General features: G+C 46.4%; 1 protein-coding gene across 1 annotated transcript; it reads right to left on the bottom strand.

Annotated features, from left to right (window-relative positions):
- Nucleotides 1-370: 370 nt before the first annotated feature.
- TLR4 (toll like receptor 4) lies at nucleotides 371-14,817 on the bottom strand. Its single transcript, XM_026113751.2, has 3 exons — nucleotides 14,539-14,817; nucleotides 13,555-13,721; nucleotides 371-12,214 (listed from the first exon to the last, which is right to left on the bottom strand). The coding sequence occupies exons 1-3, from the start codon at nucleotides 14,659-14,661 to the stop codon at nucleotides 9,955-9,957; spliced, it is 2,550 nt and encodes an 849-aa protein (XP_025969536.1). The 5' UTR covers nucleotides 14,662-14,817; the 3' UTR covers nucleotides 371-9,954.
- Nucleotides 14,818-15,563: the final 746 nt, after the last annotated feature.

The raw sequence follows: 15,563 nt of genomic DNA, 5'->3' as shown, positions 1-15,563 counted from the left end.
CTTCACATTTCTGCCCCAAGCCTGGAAACAGGAACAGTTGTGAAGCAGATTTGCTTTCCTACTGTTGCCAAATACATGTGTAAATACTAAAAACAAGAAAAATGAAAAAGCCAGAATTACCAAAGTGCAAGCATACCCAGTGCCCAGCTATTTGACTGTCATGACTACTGCAGCTGCAAGTTTAGACATTGTATTAGAATTTTGAACACTGTAATAGTAGAAGGCAGGGTGAGAGGAAAGAGGTTGTGACTTGTTCTTGTTATCACCCTGAAGGATTTTTCAGGTCAGATATTCCAGAGACAGTTTTCATTAAACCACAAACTTGTTTGTGCCACAGTTTGGCCTAATATATATATATATATATATATATATATGTATGTATTTTCAAGTAATTGCTTAAAAAAGGAGGAGATTTTTAAGAGGCTGATTTAACTCTTTCACACCACTTGAGTCCACTTGAAATGATATCAAAGAAGAAAGTTAAATGCAAAGATAAATGCATAAATGGCCAGAGTTGCTATGGAAATGTAAGAGGATGGAAATTGAAAGTCAATAGAGGACTAACTTACTGTTCAATTTTTAAAATAGTCCTTCTATACAGAAATGGAACTTTTTTCTCTTGGCCTGTATTATACCAAGGGGGAAGTGATTTTGTGGCATGGTACATCTATTTAATGCTGCACACTCAATCTGCAAACTGTATGGTCAATGGCACATACTAAGTGGGACCTGTTCTCAGGTTAATGCTAATCTCCATCACGGCTACAGAGCCCTGGTTATAAATGTCAGCCATGAAAAGCACAGGTATGTGGGTCAAAGTCTGTGGGATCCAATGACAAATCATTTGCAAAGATTCCAGGTCAGCTCTGTTTATTTTTTTTAATCCAGTTTCCCAAGAAAACAAGGCTTATGTGATTGTGCTAGCTGGCCCAGAGGCACTGCATAATAGCTTTCTAAACCTGCTGGCCTGCAATCAGATTTGATGGAAGAATAGAGGTCTCAGAGGAATTAAGTTCTAGCAAGCTTTATAAGGAAGAAGATACTCAAACTAGCACTTCCTCCCATCATTCTTCCACTTTCCATCCCACTTCCAGGCTGTGATACGAGCTCAGCCACTCTATCAGACACCAGAGATCCCACATGGGAGACAGCCACAGGAAACCAGGCTTTCTGTGTTCTACTGCTTGCAAAACGACTCGTTTTATTAAGATAAATGTAATACACTTCTCTGGTTCCATTCGGAGAGGGAGTGCGAATTATATTTGAACAGTGTAAAACTCTATTCATGAGCAGAATATCAAGTGGAAAGTGGGGCTTGGATTCTGACCATCCGCACATATCCTCTCTCTCCACTGCCACATATTACGGGACTTGTTGGTGGATTTATTCACCTTCAAAATGTCTGGTACCATTTTTGATACCAGTATCCAAAATTCGCAGATCATCGTGTCTCACATCCAGGGACATGACTCTTTCAGGCCCATAGCCTTTCCTGCCCACTTGCAGTTGTTTTCTCCCATCTCTTCTTCTGGCATGTCCGTGAGCCACATACAACCATCCCAGTGCAGAGCCCTGAACAGGAGAGCAGGGCATCACTGGGCCACGCTCACTGCACACCCTTCCCACGGCCTGGGCCCCTGCACCCCACTCATGTGTCGCGACGTGCAGCCAGGGCACATGGCCTAACACAAGTCTCACGCTGCAAGTTTCTGACAGTGGGATAGATCTCGCTGACTTGAGTATAACAAACCTAGAAAAATGTATCAGATGCAGAAGTTGTTCAAATTTAGCTTTCCAGGCGAAGAACTACAATAAGTTTCAGACTTGGCAAAATGATTTTGTTTCTTCCTTTTCTGAGCCACTTTCCCCAAGTCTAGCTCCATCTTCTTCTAAAATACAGGCAATGAAATATCCTCCAAGGGATTTTCAAGAAATCCATGACGCCAGCAGGGTTCTCACCCACCCCATCTCCCAACCCAACAGAAAAAGACCTTTAAAAATAGTTACATGCTGCTGGGTGGGATTTTCTTCTCCAGGTGCTGTGTAATATAGAGCGAGATGAGATTCTAATCATAGCTCCTTTGCAGAGGGAAAGGTTCAAAGTTTAGCTGTGCAGCAGCAGCTTCATTTTCACAGCAATATAGTTATATTCTCTGGGTGTCAGGGGTACACATATTGCTGTCATTTTCCTGCGCTATGTTTGGACATCAGATGCGAAGAGCAGCAATGAAGCACGCAACTGTCACCAGTCCCTCCCACTAAGCCAGAGGAAAGCAATCCGTTTCATAGCCCAGCAAATCTGCTCTGAGCTCTGCCAACAACAGCAAGCAATGAGCTTTCCACTGCCTCTTCCCATGTGGGTGGCAGGTGCAGGAGAGGGGCCTATCCAAACAGGAGCTGGGCAGAGAAATGAGAATAGACGCTCAAGACTGCATTTCCTCTATGCGCACACTTCACACCATGTATAACACGCTCACTTATGTGGTTCTGCACTCACTCTGATCACGGCATGTGACTTTTTTTCTTATTTTCTCCAGCTGGCTACCTCACTGAGGTGTCATCAGCTGTTCCCTCGAAGAGGGCTGTGTGCCTTCTGCCAAGTCCCTTCACAAAAGGAACAATGTCCAGGAGGAAAAGATCCCTGCCAGAGTCTCAGCATCTGGAGCTCTTAAAATGGAGCAGACTGGGAGTTCCAAGTCATGGGGGGATTTCTGACAAGGTTTCCCTTCTAGTCCAGTGAATATGTCCACCATCTGCTAAAGTTCACACGACTGAAATAAATGTGGGAATTGTATCTCCACAACACAGCACAAACAATAGCACCTTCTCCTTCTTTTTTTCCGCACCATCCCTACTGAACTGTGCTCACTGGCTTCTGCCAGCTTATATGGGCAAGGCTATGGTTGCCTTGCAATAGTGCTTTCTTCCCTACTTCTCTATTGCCCGGTTCTCAGAAGTTTGAATCTAGCTACATACAATGTCCTGGAGGAGCACCAGGCATCACTAGCTCATTTTTGGTAAGTGAATGTTTTCTAAATGGAGGCCCAAGCCAGAAGACCATTCCAAGACTCTACCTGCTGCCAGTGAATCCTGGGGGAGCACAAGAAGGGATGCATTTCTGGCCAAGACCCCCACTGCAGTCATCTTTGATTGTTTTGCTTCTTGGTCATTCTCTGATGCTGAGTCCCTTCCTATCCCCCATACTTTATGAGAATTGCTCATTTTTAGCCTTTTGCTGCAATATTAAGGCAGCTATTCTCTATATTTTGCTTTGAAGACACGGAAGAAGATAGCTGGAATCAGCCTGGGCGGAAGGGTGCTTGTGCTCCAGCCAACAGCCCAGCATGGTCTAGGGAAGGCTGTGAGCATTTGTGGCTGCCTGGACCCATTCCAGGTCAACCACGGCCTGCCTAGCTGGGTACATAGCGTGGAGCATCCCTCTAGCCAGCACCTGCCCTCAGATCCTGGCAAATCTGCCTGGGCTAATATGTGCCTGCTCACTGCAGGATCTCATAGAAAAGGTTGATGAGATCATGGTGATAGAAGTGACATTCGTCACCTGGACTGCAGCAGCCACCACATTGTCTTTGAATGGAAGTTTTCAGAAATGAACACAATCTACCACTACATGATTTTACTCACATCCTCATGTCGCCCCCACCTTACTCACAGCCAGAAAACCAAAGCTGACAGCAAAGTCACCCCAGTGTGACCATGTTGCTATGACATACCCTCAAAGATATGCCTCAGCATACACAGATGTTTCATCAGACGCATGACAGGGCTGGAAAATACTGTCTCAGAGCTGTTCTGTGGTTACCAGTAGCAAATCTATTAAGCCCCCCTTGCAGCCCCATATGCATTCACCTCATGCATTTAATCCTGACAGCCCTAGTGAATTCTCCCTGGAAAGAAAAGAAAATCCTTGTTTCCCCTCCCCCCAAGCTACCAAATCTTGTTAAATGTCATTAAAAGCAGAACCTACAATAACATCAGTCCTTGCTGAAGGTTGAAACCACCTTGACAGTAATCCTGGTGTGGCACTGAAAAAAAAAAAGAAAAAGCAGATACTTCCTTCCACTTCTCTGTCAGCTCCACTTTGCATCAAAATCTCCTTTGTATGTCACAGAGTTATTAAAGTTGTGGATTGCGGCTTGCAGTGTGTGTGCATGAATGTGTGTGTGTGTGTTTATCAGAAACTGGGTCACCCAGAGAGCACTCCATGAAAACTCTGCCCTGACAAATCCAGGCTGCCAAGACTCAAAGACACCCCTTACAATATTTTTCTGCCTCCCATCATGCTTTGAAAGAAGCAAATAATACTACTTTTTGCTGCATTTTTGTATCTTTTATTCAGCAGCTTCCTGAGGTAAATAACCTCCGGCAGGCAAATCTAAGGGGATGCTCCTATCTTGCTCGCCGTCTCCTTGCCCTGGAATCATGATACGCTTTACTTTCATGAGGCTCTTTATAAAATATTCCCTTTTTCCGAGAGAAGCAGCTATCAGACGGGGAAATCTGGTCCCCAGGTTTGGCTCAACCTCCTGTTTCAGCTTCCTGTCCTCCTTCACTCTCCCACCCAGGCCCAAACCTTCGCACAGGGCAAGGGAGGGAGCCAGGTTGCTGGGCTCAGCAAGGGCTGGCGAGGGAGCAGGCAAGGACGGAGAAAACAGGGAACTGGGAAGAAACAGGGTCATGGGGCAGACCCGTGAAGGGAGTTTCAGCCCAGTGCTAAAATGCCTCTGACAGAGCTGTGACATGGCCGATGAAAGAGAAAAGAGGAAGAGACAGGATGGCACATCCAGTCCTTCCCTCTGCACTGCAGGTTCCCACCAGACCTCTGCTCCGGTTACGGCAGGGGGTCAGTCTCCTGCCCTTGGCCCTTGTTAGGCATCAGGCACCTTTTATATCCTTTGGAGGGTCTAAATAACACAGCTTAGTTTCTGTCTGAGGCAGAAGGGCAAGTCCTGTGGCCCAACTGCCCTCAGCTACCTCCTTTTGCCCAGGGGAGGTAGGTGTGAAACAAGCGGAGCGTAAAGCAGGGCTGGCCCAGCTGCGGGCTGGCAGCTGTGCTGCAGCGGGGAAATAGGACCTGCTCAAGAGGACCAGCTGCAGGGGAAGTGAAATTTGCTGAGCCTGGGCAGGCCAGACAGCCATGGGCCATAGTCTCAGGAGGAGCAGAGAGGGGGAGGACTGCGGGTTCCCTTATCAGCAGTTTATTTTAATACTTAGGGTGTCAGCAAAGGGATGCCAGAAAGAAATACCTTTGCAGGGAGCATTTTTCTAGGATGGTGCAATTGTACGGAGGGTTCTGGGGGCCAAATCCTGCTCTTTTTTCTTCCCCTGTCAGTGCAGATATTTCTCTTAAAGAAAGCAAGATTTACCTGACTGCAAGCAAGACTGGTATTAACCCGTACCTGGGAGAGAGCTGTAGAGGAGTTCAGAAACCCCAAGGCAGGGAAAATGGAGGTCAGGAACAGAAAGCGCTGCTTTCGAGGGCTCTGGTCAAGACTCCACCTAGCTCTTAATGCTTTACTTCAGTAATTCACAATGTGCAAACTGTGATCCCTATTTTACAAACAGAGAAAACAAGGCAGGGGAAGGAGAAAACAGACAGCATTGCTCATCTGAGGGTGTTCAGCAGCGTCCAAGCAGGCAGGGCTCACAGCATGCCCTCCCAGCAGGCTGCAATGCCCTGAAAAGAGAGCAGGGGGACTGCGCCCTGGCAGCACCGGGGGGCAGGGCCCCCCCTTGACAGAGGAGAAGCTGAGGAGGTGGCAAGTCAGTGGCAGGACTGAGGTCGCGGAGACACCGCACGGGCTGAGAGGCAGACCTTCGGCTTGCGGAGCCTCCTTCCAGCCTTCCTGTCTCCAGAGCTCCCTCCGTTCCTGCCGGTGCCACCAGCTCCCTGCCAACCCAGCAACCCATTAGAGAAGAAAGAAGAGTGGTTCCTGGGGCACTGCTTTCCCAAACCCATGGCCACAGGAGTTAAATCGCTGCAGGGCTGCCACATTGGCAAGCTTGGTTTGGTTTCAGGTTAGTAAGAGAAGAAATGCTCATCCGGGGGCCTTTGGTGGTTACGTTAAACCAAACAGCCAGGCCGTTTGGGGAGGGGGACCCAAGCGCTCATAACAACCTCATCCAGCCTGCTCCCCTGTCCTCTTGCTAATGTATTCAGCAGTGAGTTTAGGGGATCTCAAAAGAATGAATTGTCAGCTAGTCGGAAGCAAGCGATGGCAGGGGAATTACTGCTAATCCTTCTTTCAGGCCCAGACACTCCAAAGGATTTAAAGACTGTTTAAAAAATGTTAAAAGAAGGACATCCTTCCCTCCCTCCCTTCTTTCTCACATTTTAGGATGGGTTGGTCACTCACTGCTGGCCAGGAGCTGGAAGACAATATAGACAAACTTTGAGGAAAGGGGAAGGATGAAAGAGAGAGAAAAGGAGATGAAAGATAAAGACAGCAGATTAGATTTGAAGAGAGACCCATCTCACCCACTGTGAGAGTGCAGGCTCCAATTAAATCTCTTTTGCCTAACAATACCCCATTGTTATTTACGTAGTACTCAAGGTCTGGTGATAAGTGAAAGCAGTGCTACTGGCCTGGAGGAAGAAGTACAGCAAGGGGGAGACTGCAGTTGTGCTCTTACTGCCAAGCAGCCTGGCAGTATTTGAAATCCTAGTGACGGAAGCATCATGGGCCCACGCCTCAGAGGAGGGAGTGATCCGCTGCCACAGCGAAGGATCTGCCCCACCGTCTTTAACGAGGACCTTTAGAGCAGCTCTGACAGGAGGATTTGGGAAGTGTGGGGCTGTATATCCCCTCCCTGTTGTGCATCTGATTTCCAAACACGGCCAAGCCCCTACAGAGGGAGGCCAAAAGCCCCAGGAGGGCTGGAGCAGCTCGCCCAGCCGTGCCTGCAGCTGCACAGAAGGGCATTTACAGTGCACCACAGGGCCTGCTGCCTGGGGCCCTTCAGGGATGTTCATGTCACCAGCCAGACTGTCTCCCTGAAGCTCACTATGTCTCATAGCAAATCCTCTTCCCCCTCTGACCAGTATTGCTCTAGACAGTAAAGCAGTGGCTAAAATGCCTGGTTCTCTTGCCTAAGGTCTTGGCAATAAGAAAAATTAGCTTGTGTCTTCAAATCACAAACTATTATTGAAGCCAAGTGACATGCAGGTGAAATGTATAAATGCAGCCAACTAGGGAACCAGGAATGACAGACTGTGGGGCTTGCAGAGGATGAACCTCTTCCAAACTCCCTTGTGCTGCCCTCGTGTCCTCTGAACGCCTCAGCCTCCAACCTGTCTTACCAGACCGTCTCTGCCCTCTCACCCCTTCCGGAAGCTATGAGGACTTTTGTGCTTGCTTTCTGTGCTTGTGCAGTGAGAAAGCCTGGGGCAACTCAAACATCTGTCTCTGCAGGGGAGACGGAGTGTGTTTGAAGAGGATGACAAGTGACTGGTTTCTGTTTAAATGGTACAGGTGGCAATCTCGTTTCAGCATCACCCCAGTTCTCTTCCTAAGTTGCTTTGATATTCAACAAACACTCACTTTTTAAACAACGCTGTCCTAAACTCTTATTTTAATGGCCAGAACCACTTTCAGGCTTTCTGAAACCCATTATTATAATCAAGAATTATAGGATGCTGTGATTTGTGCCAGAAATACACTGAATTGTTTGTAGAGGAACCACAGAAAGAAAGAGTGAAAGAGAAATGCCACTTCACTGCTGTTAAATTCAGGAGCAGTGACTCCCACCCCATTTAATTTTTCCTCTTTCATTTTCCAATTTAACTTGTAGCTGATGAAATCCAGGCTAATATTTGCTTTGTCCTCTGTGCTCTCCTTTAGCCTCAAACCGAGGAACCTTGAGCTGTGCCCTTGTTTACTGCGTCTCCGTCTCCTCCCAGTGTGGCACCCCCTTCCCTGGCTCCCTGTGGCCTCTACCCCTGGGTGAGGAGGCAGGTTGGTTTGGCAAGATGCAGTGCTTAAGGCCTGTCAATCATGGCAGAGGCAAGGAACACAGCACTTTGGAAATTACTGCAACAATACTCGGCCAATGCAGGACAAACTGGCTGGACAAGCAAATACAGCATTGAGCTTAGTTTTATTAAAGCTTTGTTACATGGACTTTTCCTGAAATGAAAGACCTTAGAGAGGATTGTAGGGTTTTTGGTAGTTCTGTCCTCATATAATACTGACACAGCATGTAGAGAGGGAATTGTGATTCTGCTTTTGCCAGCCCAAGCCCTGAAACTAGTCCTCCCTCTTTTGCAAATCGTATCTAATGTTGATCTCGCTTAGCACTGGCTTCCATGGGGTATTGCTAACTGGTGCTTAGAGGAATGAGATGGATCAGGCCCTTTCTTCTGAATAAATATGAGATCTGATTCACCACTCAATTGCTTCTATTTTACATCTGTAGAACATCATTGATTATAGAAGAATTTGCAAGTTTAAAACTAGAGTAATTCAGTGAACCAAAGTCTTCGTAAATAGAGAGCAATACCCCAGCAGAATTCAATATTGGAGACATCACTGGAGTTCTCTGTAACACAGTCTAATGCCATTTAGACTTGCCCTGTCTTTATTCAGGGCAGTGCTGGGATATGCTTACTTTAGCTAATGCAAACTGTTCTCCTCTTTCTCTCTTTGCTGTAAAATGTTGAACACATTCTTGGTCAAACAAAAACAAAACTCGCCTGCCCAGAGACTGACCTGTTTAATCTAACAGCTGAATCCCGGGAAACGCTGACCGCCCACATTCCGATGTTCACCAGAACCAGAGGCTGACACAGGGTGATGGGCGAGAGAATAATATAAAGCCCATTTCATCCCATGGGCTGGAGGCTCCTGTAAGCACCTTGCCATAGTGAGCTGACCCATATATCAAGGCTGGCCCACACAGTGAAAAAGCTTATGCTAGAGCTGGCTGGCTATAAATGTCAAAACACCCTGCCCAGATTCAACCTTGCTCATATAAGGCAGTTCCACACAGTACACCAGACACATGTGAAGAGGAGGAGCAGCTGAAGCAAAGAAATAGCTTCATCTTAGAGGTGCTGAGCATTTCTGCAGCTTCTTCTGGTACCACTATTTTTTTGATTCCACCAGAAGATTTCAAACCACTCCCCCAGGTGCTACATGATCTAGATATAAATAAAAGTTCCCAGTCAGGGAAATATTTGGGGGTTTCAATATTTGGTCTTGGTCTAAATCAAACTGAAATAAACATTTTGGGGAAATTTACTACCAACCACAACCTCCACACACATTGATGATATAACTGCTCAGCTTCACTGAGTAGCTGCCAGATGGTTTGTGGCTGTATGGCAACTGATTTTCCCCTGTAGGGTTTTCCCCGAGTCATGATTCCTGAAGAGACTGGCCCAAGACTTTCAGGATCCAAATCCTGTTTTTGTTTCCCACCATTTTTAGAGCCAAGAATCCTATACCTTCTCTTTCCCTGGGAGATCCTGGGGTCCACTTAAAGCAACACAACAAGCTCCATTTTCGAGCTCCAAGCTCCAAAGCAACACATCAAGCTCCACTGAGTAAATGGTCCCAGGATCTAAACTAAGTTTCAGAGGCAGATAACAGAGTAAGGGAGCAGTCCATCCATTTTCACACCTATTCACTGACCCACCAGACCTGCGTGGATTGCTAGACCACCTTCCGTTGAGGCAGTTCCACACAAAGATGGAGCTCAGGCTGGCTTCCACATGCACAGCTTTTTTAGCTGCATTGACTCCTTAGCTTGCAAGCTCCTTTGAGGAAGGGCAAACAGCAAGGCAGATGTTTCTGTAATGCTTTTACAGTGCCTTCATCCACTTCCTCCAGCTCCACCTCTGAACAACCACTGAAGAACTCCGAGCACCAGCCATCAGCCAAGGCCACGAAGGCTGGGAGGAATAGGAGACAGGACAAAAGTGATGTCACTTTGTCCTTACATGAGCTTTACCTCCTCATGATTCATTTTTTTGCCTACTAGTAAGGCTCCTGTCAGCTGCCTCCAGAAGATATGCCTGCTTATTTCCCTGTTTTTCCACTCCAAATAGGTATTCCTCCTCAGGTATCGGGATAGCCCCAGCTTCTGCCTCAGCAAGGCCTTATCCACATCTTCCAGTACAATCATGATGATTCCAGCCCTCCCTTCAACAAGCTGCCAGGACTGGGCAATGTCAAACTCAAAGCTACACCACTTGCTCTCCAGAAAGTCAGTAGAAATGACTGCAATGACATTTCTGCTACTTAAGAAACCTTCTTGGATGATGTTGGTGACAATGGGTACCCCTGGTAAGAAATCCCTGTAGTAAAGACAAAGCTGGAAGGGAGGTTTTCCTCCTTCTAAGGGCTCCACCAGCTCTTTTATCACCCATTCTTGGTCTTTGCTGGAGTGGATAACAAATGCATCATAGGTGTCCCCCCTTTCAGCAGAGTGCTTACACCCACTGAGCAGCACCAATGAGTAGTATAGCTGGAAGTAGTACTTGTAAATCAGGAATAGGGACACAGCTGCAGCGAGCAACACACTCACTGAGAATGCCATTGTGCTTGTTTTGAGCTGGCAGGAGGACAGATCGAAGCTAGACAGACTCACATTCTTCACATATGCAGGGATGTGGCACACCATCAGCTCCTTGCTCTGCAGTATCTCCTGCTTTTCCTTGACCCATTTCAGAAAGTTCAGGTATGTGCAAGAACAATCAAACAGGTTGTGAGAGAGGTCTAACGAGACCAGACTATCAGGCACACTTTCCAGGGCTGAATCCAACAGGACAGTCAGCTGGTTGTGGCTGAAATCCAGGACTGTGAGGGCTTGGAGAGGCTTGTAGACTAAAGGATCAAAGCTCAGCAGCTTATTGTTGCTGATGTTTAGCTCTTTTAGTTCAGAGAGAGCAGAAAATGTACTTTGATCCACCTGTAGCAATTTGCAACTTGAAATATCCAAGGTGTGGAGGCGAGTTAGGTTTTTTAAGTTGTTGGCCAGTTTGTTGTCCTCAAAGGAGTTGCCTGCCATCTTAAGCACTTGTAAGGAGTGTAAGCCACAAAATGTACACTGGGATTTAACATGAGTTTTGGTATAGGAAATATCAAGGTAAATGAGTTTCTGAAGGGAGAGAAAGACAGGGTAGGAACCAGGACCAATTAACTTTGTATGCTGAAAGTCCAAGGTTAACAAATTCTTCACGTTAGTGAAGTCTCCAGTGACGCTGATGTCAGAATTGAAGCTTAGGTTCAAGTATTTCAAATTTGGAGACCCAAGAAAAAGACGGGAACAGCATCCGGTGAAGGAGAGCCGATTCTCACTCAAATCCACGACCTCCAGGTTAGTTAGATGCTCAAAGTTCTGCCGGAAGCTATTGAGGTATTTGCTCTTTGTAATACGAAGCACCCTAAGCTCCTTAAAAAGAGACAGCTTCATGGCAGGCACTTCCCTAAACTTGCATTTCTTGCACTCCAGGTGTTTGACTTGAGACAACATAGGAACCTTTGACACCTCTTCTAGTTGGAGATCCACCAACCGAATACTGGAGACATTGCCTATGCAGTCAAAAAGAGTGTCTGTGTTATCTTCAAATGCCCTGAAACAGATCAAGACAAACTCCTGCATCTGTACCTGGCACAGTCCGCTCAAGAGTCCGCTCTGAAAGTCCTTCAGTCTCTGACGGTCACTGAATTCTCCAACTATTAGTCTGTTGACCTGTAAACCAGTCAGACCTTGAAGGCTAGTATGCATCACATTGAAGTTCTCAAAAGAGGACCTTAAAGCCAGCTCACCAAGGTGAATCTTTGCAAAGGACCCTGGCTGGATGTACTTTATATCATTCAAAGAAAGCACGAGTGTGAGGTTGAACCTGTTTGCTTCCCTCAGGGCATCAAGGTCTCCTCTGGAGATATATGTGATCTTATTGGAGAGCAAGCTCAGGTGCCTGAGAGAGGTCAGACTGGCAAAATACTTGGGAAGCTTCAATGAAGCAATGTTATTGTGGCCCACGTTCAGCTCCTGCAGGGTATGCAAGTGTCCAATGGGCAGGTCAGTCAGAGAGGATATGTTATTTTCCACCAACACAAGTCTTCGCAGAGAGGTTAGGCCATAGAAGGCTGCTGGCCCCAGGTACTTGAAGTAATTGGCGGTTAGAATTAAGGTGGAAAGGTTGTAAAGATCCTTAAAAGAGTTATCTTCAATTGTATGGATGTGGCACCTGTTGGACAGGGAAAGAGAATAAATGTGCATGAAACACTGTCCTTTTCAAAATATGTTCACAGGCACTATTGCACTAAGCACTAAAGAAATGTTCTCAGGCTCCACCTCACTCTGGCGGTACATCTGGCTCTAGTGCGCTGGGCAGAGCGGAGCCGGTCCTCCTGAACCCAGTGCCTCCCTTGCAAGACTGGATCTACAGGTGAACACTGTGATTCCCTGGGAGAAAGCAGAATTAACCTGCCACACAAAAGGTACCCTTGCATATCAAGACACGTTCTCTCACCTCCTCCTCCCTCCCTAAATCTGGAGTTCTACTGCAAAGCAAGAGACCTTGGGCCATGGTGAAAGTCAAGATGCATGCAGGCAGCAGGACAGAAGCTAAAATAGGCGAAAGTCATGCTGTGATGCCTATCATTGATGGCAGAGCCAACCAAATACAGCACTCCCTTACACGTTGCATGCTTGCAGCCTTCAGACTGTCACTTCAGCAACATCTGGGCCATTGCCCTGGCACCAGTGTGCTGCAGCGGTGGCAAAGCTCACAACTCACTCTACAGTTTTGCTGTTGATACCTGAGTGGGGAGAGTCCTCAGGCCATGTTGGCTGGGGGGAGAGCACGGGGAGGAAAAAACAAAGGTGGCCACCTAAAGATTGTTTTATGTGAGAAGAGCCAAATTTTCAGAGCCAAACCTATTCCGGAAGGAACACAAGCAAAATTAGCTTTACAACCCAGGCGGTGCCTTACAGCAAACCTGCTCTGCCACTCAACCACTTCACAGCTGTAACTGTCATGGGGCTGAGTGACATTTTTCAGTGAAACAGTTTACCCAGAGAAACTGTTGTCTCAAGTCAATGGAAATTATACATCAATTCAAATTTGCTAATAAGCTTCCCCCATCTCCTCCCCCAGATATGAGAAGAGAAGGGAAAAAGAAAATGTTGATATTTTAAAACAACCTTTTAGAAAATGAATGTACCCAGATTTTTTTTTTTAACTGAGAAAAGAAAAACAGCCCACTTAAAATGTTCCATTTCTGAGCTTTTGTAACAATGAAAAGTCTGACATTTTTATTGTTTGGAGAGAAGTAAAAGAGCTTCCTCCTCCTTCTTCCACCCCCACCCACAAGGTCAGACCAACAGGCCCCGCTCTGCACCCAGTAACTGGACTAAAAGCTGCGCATCACTTGACCATGGGCCTGTACAGAGAGACAGACACAGAGATAGAGTCAATAGCAAGAAAATGAATAGCAAAGACCAACAAAAAACAAAGATAAGCAACCACTAAGGCCCAGCTGGTGAAGTAAGATTAACTAGTATCCATGTAAAAGGGCTCATTACCTTGTAAGATCCAGAAGCTGCAGTTCATGGACTGAGGAAAAATAGTTTGAGCTCAGTGATTTCAGGTGGCTGAAACTGAGATCCAGGTTCTGGGTGGTATTTGGGACTTGAGTGGGAACTCCAGAGATATTCAGTCCCGTGCATCTGAAAGTTATATTAGGGATGACCTGTAACAGTGACAGATCCGATCACAGTCAATACCTGCACTTTACAAGGGGTCAGAAAACTGCGCTATCAGGGAAGCAGGGAGCAAAATGAGTAACCTTGTAGCTCTTTTCTAAATAAGCTGCCCTGAGCTTCGGGAAATAATTTCAGGCATCCTAGGCATCTCCCCCACTTTAATAGGACCAGTCCTATTCCCCGGGAAAAGATACATTTCTTGCTGATTGAGGCAGATACAAAGCCACAGGACTATGTTCCTTGAGGCTATGGATGAACTGGCAGCAACCTTCGAGAAAGCCAGAAAAACAAACACACAGGATGCCTGGGGTGTCCCGGATCAGCTCCCAGCTTTATTACATTGCAGACAAGCAGGTAGTTCTAACAGAAATTATTCTGTAAGTAATGGGTATCTGCAAAAGTTTGCAAAAGGCAGTTGATCAGTGCCAAGTACTTGGGGTACTGGCAAAACGACTCTACAGTACAAATCAGGCTAAAATACTGTACTTTGCAGAAATAATAGATAGGGTTTGGATTTCTTCCTGAAGGGGAACATAATCCATTAGCTTAACTGTACTGTAGTAACTTCAGCGGTACAGAAAGCTAACAAGAAGAAATGGTTCGTGCTGCTGGTTCTGGTTCTCAGATGTTTTTGATACCAACATTCACTTCAAATATCAACTGCCTTGGTACATCCTTGGAAAAAACACAAGCTTTTGTAAGACAGCTAACACTCTACAGATTTGATGCACAAATCTCCCAAGCAGAGGGAAAAGTTACTGCAGTGAAACAGAAGGATTTTGTGCTCTTTTAGAGATCACATACCTCCAAACAGGGATCAAGGAGGCAGCCTGCCAGCTGCAATGGGACAAACGTCAGCCCCAGCAGCACCACGAGTGTCCACAGGGGAAAAGCTCCTCTCCTGGGCATCTTCAGGAGTCCAAACATTCAGGAGAAAGGACCATAGATATAACTTAAAGACGTGGAGCAAGAAATCGCCTGAAATGCTGAGTGTTTCACCACTCCTGCTTCTTACTGCTTGTGACTGAGAGTTGCACAGAGCCACAAAGGAAGTGAAATTCGTAGCTGCCTGGTTTCTAGGCATGCTCTGAATGAATTGTTCTTCCTGAAGCTATGTGTTTAAAAAAATAGAAAGAAAAAGGAAGTAATGAAAGGTGTAGTTTGGACTAGAAATTAAAGAGGAATATGAGTTGTATCAGTGTGTCACTTGACTCGATTGCCTCAGATTAGCTCATGGCAAACTGGCTAAATATAGAAACTTCTCTGAAATTCTGAGTCCAAATTCAGGAAGGTCATTTTTCACATCCCATAATTTGCATGCACCATGAGAGTGACTGACTCTCTGCATTGCTCCTGCCATGCTCTCAGATATACCACACTGGCAAGTAGTGGGGAAGCACTAAGGTTGGGCAGATGTTTTCTTGAGCCAGGTAATAACAGCATTAATTGTGGCCAAGCTCTTATGAACATGCATCTAGGACTTATCCATCTGGCTGTGCCTCAGACTTGCAATTATTCCCGTAACAAGCAGGAAGCTGCACATGGCAGTTCACAAGTGGCAAACAGGGGCAGGAGATTCATGGATCAGAGCCACAGGTGCTGGCTCAGCCTGCACGGCAGTGAAAACCCACATCAGCTGTGAGCACAGGGCCTTGTGTCCCTCCATGCCCCACCCTTGGCTGGGGGGCTGTCAAGGACAGCATGGCAGGAGAGCATGCCAGGAGAGGCATGAACACCTCAGCTGGCATTAGAGCTGCTGTGTGCTCTGGCAGTGCCTGAATCTGTTGTTTAAAGCTTTGATACATGAGTTTGCAGAGGTCTGTCTCTGT

The sequence above is a fragment of the Dromaius novaehollandiae genome, chromosome 20 (assembly GCF_036370855.1).
Source record: "Dromaius novaehollandiae isolate bDroNov1 chromosome 20, bDroNov1.hap1, whole genome shotgun sequence".
Taxonomy (NCBI): Eukaryota; Metazoa; Chordata; class Aves; order Casuariiformes; family Dromaiidae; genus Dromaius; species Dromaius novaehollandiae.
The sequence above is the reverse complement of the archived record's forward strand: the minus strand, read 5'-3'. Positions and strand labels throughout refer to the sequence as shown.

What these genes read in the sequence shown, in the direction of transcription:
- TLR4 (XM_026113751.2), bottom strand. Translation starts at nt 14,661, where the DNA reads ATGTTTGGACTCCTGAAGATGCCCAGGAGAGGAGCTTTTCCCCTGTGG. An exon ending in TCCTTGATCCCTGTTTGGAG is followed by an intron (nt 13,722 to 14,538) that starts GTATGTGATCTC and finishes TCACTGTTACAG; the next exon opens with GTCATCCCTAATATAACTTT. An exon ending in CAGCTTCTGGATCTTACAAG is followed by an intron (nt 12,215 to 13,554) that starts GTAATGAGCCCT and finishes CCTGTCCAACAG; the next exon opens with GTGCCACATCCATACAATTG.